Genomic DNA, 10,419 nt, shown 5'->3' on the forward strand with positions numbered 1-10,419 from the left:
ACACACATTAAAATTTTTACTTAAAATGTCCATTTGAATGTTTCACTTGAACAACAAAAAAAAAAGATGTACACCTTTATGCTTCTATCTAGAGGGATACAAGAATTAGCATGTTGAAGACTTACATACCTAAATAGATTGAAATATAAAGTAGGAATAAACATGAGATGTGCATAAATAGAAGAAATTTTACCATCTACCTAGACATTTTGTAAAATTATTATAGATATCTTAAATACATTTATTTTAAAAAATAAGGAGAGATATCAATTGAAACTATTTTATTTACCTTAAAATTATTTATAAAATTTTTTTATTTTATTTTAAATTATATTTATGCATACAAAAATATTTAAATTATATTGTTTTGTTTTAGATCTCTAGATTCATCCAATTTTAACATTTTTTTGGAACAAAGATATCGTTCAATATTTCAAAATATAGACCTATTTTTTAAGAGCTTTATTTTTACCTTGCACACTAACTACATGATTTGTTCTCATATTTTTTATGGATATTAAGTACAAACATGATTTGTTCTCAATAATGTTTTTTAATGGAAATTAAATGTAAACTTGTAGTTGTTTATTTACACTAGCATTGAATATTGAACTAATAATAATATTTTTTATATTGATGCATTTAATTCTTCACTCCACCTCACCTAAATTCTTAAATTATAAAGTCCAAACATTTTTTAATAAATTAGTGTGATTTACCTATTTTCTCAAACAATATAATAGACATTTATTGAAATATTACTAATAATAATTTAAGGAAAAGTAAAGCATTTTGCATCATGATGTTATGCTCAGGAAGGTGGCGCGAAGGTGCCTTGCGGCCTGCTCATTTGCGTTGGTATTCGCCAACTTTTGCGGGTCTTCGGCTCTGCCTGCTATAAAAACACTATTCCTTTAGACCTGTATTCTCCAACAATATACATTAAAGAAAGGCCAAGTTTTGTTTTCTGCAACTGCTAGGATACTCCTATATGCTTTACAGAGGCAAAGTTTATGCAAATATTTTGAAAATTGTGCTTGCATTTTCTTTTTCCACCTTTGCTTTCTTTCTAAAATGTTGCTTCCTCAGTTATGCTTTGGAATCCCTGTAGCTGGCACCCCCTGGGATTCGAACCCGGATGTTTCAGTGCTATAATAAGTCCGTCACCGTCGAATTGTTTTGTAGGATTTTGATCTTTCTGGATCGAGGTGATTTAGTTCATGTTCTGGCTTCCCACTCGATCTCATTCCAATTGGTATTTTTCTTACCTGTTCTGTTATTTTTTTGTTTTGGGGTAACAAAGTTGAATTCTTTTTACTGTCAAATTCAGCTTTGATGGTGTCATGGGAATGATTAGGTTTTGTTGGAGTTTAAAGTAGGCAAAATTTTCCGCGGGTGGATTTGGGGAAATTGGATAAAACATGAACGGTGTTTTGTTTTTCTGTAAATTTGAGTTTATGATGTAATGGTTTTATTATGATTGGGATTTAATGGAAACCAAAATTTAGTTGTCAAACTTATATTCTGTTGGATTTACTGCAGTTATACAGAAGTACTGTTTGTTTGAAAAGTGGAGCAGAATTTTAAGTTTAACCCTTATTCATATCTCTATCTTCTGGCATTACACTGAAGATAATAACAGAAGGATTATGGGCATAACAATAGTTTAATTGCCGCTTTGTATTAATAGGTGGATCTTATTGATGAAACTAGTATGATTTCAGATGAATTACTTGAACAAATTCAAGCTTAAAATATGCTATTTAAACTTGTTCCAGATGAGCTGTATCTACTGAAATCTTTTTCCCTGATATAATTTTTATCTATAATTTCATTGGTTGTTGTCTAGTAGTAAATTGGGGATTTTATTTATTATAATCTAGAGAAATGAGTTGTCCATGGTGGATGTGGCCCATGTTATTGCTGCAAATCAGATTGGATTTAGACAGGTTTATTCTGGCTTGTAAAAATATCAATTTTCTTTGTCAAATCCAAAGATAGGCAGTTTGGGTGTTATAAGGTATTGTTTATGTAACAGCCTAGGGGGTATAAATGTTCAAGGATTTGTTTGATGAACATTATTTTCTTTGCGGATCAGAATTTCAAGGATGTTTTGGCAAAAAGAAATTTCTCTGTTTTGAAAATTTGGAAATTTTTAAGAGAGTATTATTATTTTTATTTGTTGAGAACTTGAGGGGTTGCTGTTTTTTTGAACAACTTGGAGTTTTGTGATGTACAACAGTTCACTATGACTTACCAGGTTTCCTTTCATTAAAAGTTTCATTAGAAGTTTTATCATTGTGGAATATCTTAGGCAATTTGAATTTGATGTCTTATTGGTTGCTGTGGCTATTACCTGCTTATTGTTTAATGATTTTTTCTTTGATAAAAATTGTAATTGTTTGAGGAGAAAACCAATTTGTTTGGACGTTCAGCTTCTTACTTTTTTAATGGTGGACAAATCTGTTTCATTTCAGATTATTTGGTTTGGTGGTTGTGCATTTTGAGATCCATGGAGAAAAAGCCATTCTACGCCTGGTCCAAAACAGTGGAGGAATGTTTGGAAGAATACGATGTGAGTTTAGAAAAAGGTCTAAGCTTTCAAGAAGTTGAGAAACGCCGACAAAGATATGGGTGGAATGAACTTCAGAAGGAAGATGGCAAACCTTTGTGGAAGCTGGTTCTAGAACAATTTGACGATAGACTGGTTCATATACTGTTGGGGGCAGCTTTAGTTTCATTCATTCTTGCCTACTTGGATAAAAATGAGATTGGGGAGGCAAGCATGACAGCCTACGTGGAGCCTTTGGTAATTCTCTTAATTCTCATGCTCAATGCTATTGTAGGAGTATGGCAGGAGACTAATGCTGAGAAGGCTTTAGAAGCCCTGAAAGAAATGCAACCAGAGCAAGCAAAGGTCTTGAGAGATGGATTTAGTATTCCCAATTTTCCAGCTCGGCAACTTGTTCCTGGGGATATAGTTGAACTGGGGGTGGGAGATAAGGTTCCTGCAGACATGAGAATTGCATCCCTGAAGACATCAACCTTGAGGATGGAACAAAGCTCCCTCACTGGAGAGAGCCACCCTGTTATCAAAAGCACAAAAGAGGTCCTTATAGACGACTGTGAGTTGCAGGCTAAAAAATGCATGGTTTTTGCAGGAACCACTGTTGTCAATGGTTGTTGTACTTGCATTGTTGTTAGCATTGGAATGTCTACAGAGGTAGGAAAAATTCAAGTACAAATCCAGGAAGCTGCCCTTGAAGATGATGATACACCTTTGAAAAAGAAACTAGATGAATTTGGGGAAAGTCTTACAAAAGCTATTGGATTTGTTTGTGTTCTAGTGTGGATCATCAGCTATAAGAATTTTCTCTCATGGGATGTTGTTGATGGTTGGCCAAAGAATATCACATTCTCATTTGGGAAGTGTACCTATTATATCAAGGTTGCTGTTGCTTTGGCTGTTGCTGCTATTCCTGAAGGATTGCCTGCTGTCATTACTACTTGTTTGGCACTTGGGACTCGAAAGATGGCAAAAATGAATGCCATTGTGCGCAAGCTTCCTAGTGTTGAAACTCTGGGTTGTACAACAGTGATTTGCTCTGACAAGACAGGCACACTTACAACAAATCAGATGTCTGTTACTCAATTTGTAACCTTAGGTCAGATCGTGAGTTCAGTTCAAGAATTTCATGTAGAAGGAACAACATATAACCCCACTGATGGAAGCATCTTAGATTGGCCAGCAGAAACGAGTGCAAATTTGGAAACTCTTGCGGAAATTGCTGCAACTTGCAATGATGCAGGAATTTCTTGTGAAGGTCACCAGTTCCGTGCTACAGGAATGCCCACCGAAGCAGCTCTGAAGGTTAGCTTGTCTCTCTGTTTTGTGGTTTAACATTTATAAATAATAGAGCAAGTGGGTGTTGAATCAGTTTAGATAGAATATTAGGTGGAGCACCGATGGACAAAATAGTTTTTTCAACAACAGTTTTAAAAGGAGGAGAAAAGAACATAAATATTGTCATCTACCGTATAGAATCCTCCTGCTATTAATTAAGAAACAAAAGGAGTTTCTAATGGTAAAGTGTACTTATGGCTTTTTATACATTGTCTATAATATAATTAATATTATATCTTTCATCTGCTTCCTCTACAAAGGTTTTCGTTGAAAAGATGGGAATGTCAGATTTGAAGGCCTCAAACACTGGTAACACTGGCAATTTAATTGTTGAGAATGGCATAGTAAAATTAGGTGAGTGCCTATGCCCAAATTATACTATTATCCAGCAACTTAGAAATCTTTTTAGTCATGTTTTTAAGTCATATTCTGTAATTTCTATGTTCTCCGTGCTTTCTCTAACCTGTTGATCCACTGTCTTTACTTTAATGTAGTTTATTGCGATCAGTTGATAGAAAAATCAAAGAGATTGGCTTTATTGGAGTTTGATCGAATCCGGAAATCTATGGGTGTTATTGTTAGAGATATCTCTGGACAGAATCGCCTCTTAGTGAAGGTTTGTATTTGATTAAAAATAGTTTTACTTTGGACTTGAATTTTATGACTTGTAGTTTTACTAGCATAATAGTTTTGGGTTTTGACTGCATTCTTTTGGTGGTACTAATATCTAGCTTTTGTGCAGGGTGCTATGGAAAATGTATTGGAAAGAAGTGCTTTCCAACAATTAGCAGATGGAAGCATAGTTGAAATGGATGATGCATCTAGAGAATTACTCTTGACGAAGCTTCACCAAATGAGTTCAAAGGCTTTGCGTTGTTTAGGCCTTGCATACAAACAAGACTTGGGAGAGTTCAATGATTACGATGGAGAGAATCATCCTGCTCATATAAAATTGTTAGACCCAGCGAATTATTCTGAGATAGAAAACAATTTAATCTTTGTTGGTCTTCTTGGATTGAGAGTAAGTTCTACCACATTCAAAAACATTAAGTGTCTATTTGTTCTCTTCCCTTGTTTTCCTTAAATGTTGAATTAGTATGATGTTTGAAAAAAATCCTATAACAAACATTTCACAGTTTCTTCTTCATGGATTTTGCTGCCATTTAACACAGTTTCATGAAACATATTCCAAATTGATAGGATTCTCCTCGTGAAGAAGTTCATGAAGCAATAAAAGATTGTAGAGAAGCTGGTATTCGAGTAATGGTGATTACTGGTGATAACAAGTTCACAGCAGAAGCCATCTGTCGGGATATTGGTATATTTTATGAAACAGAGAATCTTAGTGGGAAAAGTTATACTGGAAAAGAATTCATGGAACTTCCTTTAAACAAGCGTCGTGAAGTTCTAGCAAAGCCTGGTGGTCGTGTTTTCTCTCGAGCAGAACCCAAGCACAAGCAAGATATAGTTCGCATGCTTAAAGAAGCTGGCCATGTTGTCGCCATGACTGGAGATGGTGTTAACGATGCACCTGCTTTAAAGCTTGCAGACATTGGAATTGCCATGGGAATTGCTGGTACAGAGGTATGTTGGGCTTCTTATCTAATCAAAATATGAATGTTCTTCATTGTATTATTTATATTGTAATCATATATTTAACTTTTTCACTACGTTTCAGGTTGCGAAGGAAGCATCAGATATGGTCTTGGCTGATGATAATTTCAGCACCATTGTTGCTGCTGTTTCAGAAGGTCGTTCAATCTACAATAACATGAAATCCTTTATAAGGTGGGCATCTCTTCTTTTGATCATAACCATAGGATTAATTCTGAGAAGGAATTATACTGGATTCATAGTTCATGGTAGTTGTTTTTCCATTTGAATTTAAAGAAAACATTTTAACTTGTTTTAGGTAGTTCATCTGAAATCACACTAATTGATGGGACCTATCGAAGTGAATGTAGTTTCTCCAATAGAACCTACGTATTTGTTGTAGATTCTCTAGTAAAACTCATCTATTAATGTGATTTGGGATGAACCATCTAAACAAATCAAAACTTGGAATACATTATTTCAATCTAGCCATATTTTTGTGATCTAATACATTGCCTTAGAATTCAAGAATAATGGAAGAGATTTATTGATGTTGAACTTATTTGACATATTTTCTACAGGTACATGATATCATCAAACATTGGTGAGGTAGCTTCTATATTTATAACTGCTGCATTAGGCATGCCTGATGGTTTGATACCAGTGCAGCTTCTCTGGGTAAATTTGGTCACAGATGGTCCTCCTGCAACAACTCTTGGTTTCAATCCTTCTGACATAGATATCATGCGAAAACCACCTCGAAAAAGCAATGATAGCCTCATCAATGCCTGGGTGTTTTTCCGCTACATGGTATTGAGCTTTCTATTGCAACACCATTGATTTCTAGTTATCTTTTTGTTGACTTTGGATTTAAAATACAACCATGGAACAATTTTTAATCTTTTCCAATTCTTTCCTGAATGCAGGTCATTGGTTTATATGTGGGGCTTGCAACGGTTGGTATATTTGCTTTGTGGTACACACATGATTCATTTTTAGGGATTGATTTCTCTGCAGATGGCCACACATTAGTAACCTTTTCACAACTCACTTCATGGGGTGAATGTCCATCTTGGGAAGGTTTTGAAGTTTCACCTTTTTTAGCTAGTGGGAGAATTTTTTCATTTGATTCCAATCCTTGTGATTATTTTTCAAGTGGAAAAGCAAAAGCAACAACTCTTTCTCTGTCTGTACTAGTGGCCATTGAGTTGTTTAACTCACTCAATGCTCTGTCTGAGAATAATAGTTTGCTCACCATGCCACCTTGGATAAATCCTTGGCTATTGTTGGCAATGTCTGTTTCTTTTGGGCTCCATGCTTTGATCCTATATGTTCCATTTCTTGCTAACATTTTTGGCATTGTACCCTTGAGCTTTAATGAGTGGTGTTTAGTTATAGTGGTTTCATTTCCAGTGATTCTGATAGATGAAGTTCTTAAATTAATCGGAAGGAGAATATCAAGAGTACACCAAAAGTACAAAACCGTTTAACAAACAAGGGGACACTTGTGAACTGTTTTGTTTCTTCTTTAGCTATTACTAGTTGGGTGTCATGAAGAATTTGCAAGTTATATCATCTCCACCATAATTTGTCAACTATAAGTTTGTAATTATCATAGTTACCTCTGTAATACTTAAGAGGAAACCTAATCCATGACTATGCATGGGTTTCTAGTAACAATAAGTTAATGTAAAGAAAAGAAAAATGTGTCATTATGAAAAGAAAATGACTTTATGTATTTATTGTTCTTATATATAATTAAAGAAGCTTTTTAAATGTATTTTCTTTACAATACATGTTAATTTTTTGAAGAAAGAAAGTTTTCTATAGGATTTATTCAATACAGATAGCTTTTTTTGTGTGTATATATTTGCTAAATAAATGGAAAATGTTGTTGAATGAGATCTTTGTTCTCCTTTTGTCAATTGGAAATGGAAGAAAATATTTTGAGGGAAATATCTTCACAACAAATTAAGAACATGCTTAGAACATATTGGTTTTATTTTCTAATTAAACAAAATAAAATTATACACTTGGTGATTAATTACTAAACTTTTGGGTATGTGCACCAAGTTGTGGTACCAAAAGGGGGTCTTAAGATGCCACTTTTTTTTTTCTTCTAAAATCAGTAAAGTTTGAACTTTGACGATGAATTGAACATAGTTACACTCCAAATTTGAAGATGCAACAAGAACAAGAGTCGGAGTGCTTCGAGTCTACTTTCTAAACTACTAATTTATTTTGAAAATGGTGGAGATTAATGGCTTCAAAAAGGGGGGCCACAAAAAGTGGTCCCGATTTATTGCAAACAACATAACATAGCGTCTGTTGTGGCTCCATCTCTGAGATCCAATCCATCAATTCATCTGAATTTAACTTCCCATCATATTCTGGTGGGGTAAAATGAGGTTTAGTATTCGCCCTACTCAAAACCCTCAAAAACCTTCCCTCATCTAGATCAACCACTGGTAGGTTTGCTTGTTCAGTCGAGGCTTCTCCTCCTTCATCTTCACTTACATTTTCAATATGTCGACCTCTTCTCTGGGATGTCTCCACGACTTCTAACTGGTCTGCTACTCCTCACAACATCTCCATCATAACAAGGTCTGCATTCCCATGCACTCCACCATTCCTAGCTCCTCTTTGCGCCATCACTCACGCTAGTCATCTGCAGCTATAGGTCGGATTTGCAATCCGCCACCCTACAACAAAATTTTAGGACATGCAACCTCTGGAATGAAACTTCACTCTGATACCACTTGAAGCAGTCACCTGTGAGGAGGGACCTCAAAGAGATCAATCTGGACCAGTCAGCAAGAGTAAACACAATGGAAACACAAATATATGAAGGAGGCAATGTAAGACAAATTGTTTTATTGCATGAAATTTGATTACATCCAACCGATAACAACCGGTTTACAACATACTCACTCACAGGCCTAGTAGAATAGGTCACAACTGAGACCTTGAATCTTATGATCTATCTTCTATGCACAGTCTAGCCACTTGATTCTCTAATTGATTACATTCTAATGCATAATATATATATATCGATCCAAAGGATCCAGTCGGCCCAAAAGGGATCAAAACCCGAAGAACAAGACCTAACATGTAAAATAACAAGGTCGACCTTTGCCAAGAGATTCCTCCAGAAAATCCAAAGGATGAAATGTATATGTAAAGTGGAAAAATCGAACCCTAGTTGTTCTCCCCTCCCCAACTCCAAGGAGAGAGAAGGGAGAGTCACTAGGGTTGATGGTTTTCACTTAGGAGGGACTTTACATTCAAAAGAGGGGTTGAAACCCACAAGATCCAATCCCACGCAATGCAAGATTGGATTCTAAATGAGTTTCAAGGGTTGTGACATCAAGGATACCCTCTTTTGTAAAGAATGTAGATAGAAAGATTGAACTAGGAATGCATGTAAAGTAGGAAAGATTTGCTTATAAATAGAGATAGGGATATGGGATGAAGCTGCGGACCTGGAATTAGTAGTGAAATGTCGAGACGGTGCTGTTCTGCAAATTTGAGCGAAAGTTGACAGGACGATGGCGCCCGGCGTGCACACGGTCCTCCGAAAAATCCGCGAAACAAAGGGGGATCTGTTCGTCTCTGCACAAGGATTCCAGATCTTCAATTACAGTCGCGTACCTGCAACCTACACATAGAAAAGAGAGGATGATTGGGGGGTTAGGGATGAGGGGTTTGCCTTTAGGTCAAACCCCAGTTTTGGAATTAACCAAGAAATGAGAATGCTGTAAATGTAAATGTTTGTAATGTAAACAAGTACTGATACCTTGTTGTAAGAATGTTTGTATTCTTACATGCGAAGGTGTAATGTATGTTGTATGTAATGTGTTGTAAGTAATCTCCTCTTCAATGGTTGAATCCTTGTCTTGAATGCAACACCTAGCCTTGAATGGAGACTTAGAATGCTCAATTGCTTGAAGGAATGCTTGAATGCTTGAATGCTTGAATGCTTGAATATCATTTCCCGCCCTTTTTTCCATCTACCAAAATGGGAGAGGAAATGTAGTTTATATACTTGTCAATTAGGGCTGATAGACTGATTTTTTCGACCTTAGGCTGACCTGGGAAGATTATTTTCCAATTTGCAAACATAAAGACCCGAGACCCAAAAGAGACCGGGCCCAAAAATAGGGCCAGGGACCAGGGCGCTGGGCGCCATGGTCCTGGGGCACCAGGGCGCTGGGCGCCCTAGTCCTGAAGGACCAGGGCACTAGGCGCCATGGTCCCACCTCTCGGGACAGCAGGGTGCAAGGAGGGATCAGGCCAGGGTGCTGAAAAATGCAGTTTTTGATGTCATGAACAAGTTTCGGGGTCTCCATTCAGGTTCAACGTTGCGCCGCCATCGTGAAGACCCAAATGCAGTCGAAATTGCAAGTGTCACAATTTTAGGACGCTACAGTATATAACGAGAAAAATTCGGACACATGCCAAGGAACATTGAAATCAATACCCAAGGCTCTGCAAGCTTTGGAAGGGGTTCCGGTAGATCACCAAAATAGGTCCAGGCAACTAGTAACAAAGGACTATCAACCGATAATAGGAAACTGTCATGGAAACCGGTAGTGATATCTTACCAGAAAATGATCCAAATGCGATGCGGTCTGGAAGAAATAAAAATGATCAAGTCTTCAAGTAGAATCCAACTCCACAAGATCCGATGAGCCAAAACTGGGACACATAGAAAGGAAAACTGAAACTACAAATAGAAAACAAAACAAAAAGGAAAATGTTTTTGGTTGATGCAAGATTGCTATGAATCGGGGATGCTCTTGCATCACTCTAGGTATCTCCCCCACTTTCTTCACATTTACCTATTTATCCCCCCCATCCCCCTTAAACCCCCATCTCACCTCTCTCCCCTCTATGCCTCTCACCTCCCTTCCCCTCTATGT

At 36.6% G+C, this 10,419-nt stretch overlaps 1 protein-coding gene across 1 annotated transcript; it reads left to right on the forward strand.

Moving 5' to 3' along the window:
- The first annotated feature begins 872 nt into the window (after window positions 1-872).
- Window positions 873-7,217, forward strand: LOC131035066 (calcium-transporting ATPase, endoplasmic reticulum-type). The gene is made up of 9 exons (XM_057966687.2): window positions 873-1,255; window positions 2,478-3,871; window positions 4,165-4,258; window positions 4,399-4,520; window positions 4,647-4,925; window positions 5,105-5,488; window positions 5,583-5,692; window positions 6,079-6,307; window positions 6,424-7,217. The coding sequence occupies exons 2-9, from the start codon at window positions 2,513-2,515 to the stop codon at window positions 6,985-6,987; spliced, it is 3,141 nt and encodes a 1,046-aa protein (XP_057822670.2). The 5' UTR covers window positions 873-1,255; window positions 2,478-2,512; the 3' UTR covers window positions 6,988-7,217.
- The last annotated feature ends 3,202 nt before the right edge of the window (window positions 7,218-10,419 follow it).

Source organism: Cryptomeria japonica, chromosome 3, assembly GCF_030272615.1.
Source record: "Cryptomeria japonica chromosome 3, Sugi_1.0, whole genome shotgun sequence".
In the NCBI taxonomy this organism is placed as follows: Eukaryota; Viridiplantae; Streptophyta; class Pinopsida; order Cupressales; family Cupressaceae; genus Cryptomeria; species Cryptomeria japonica.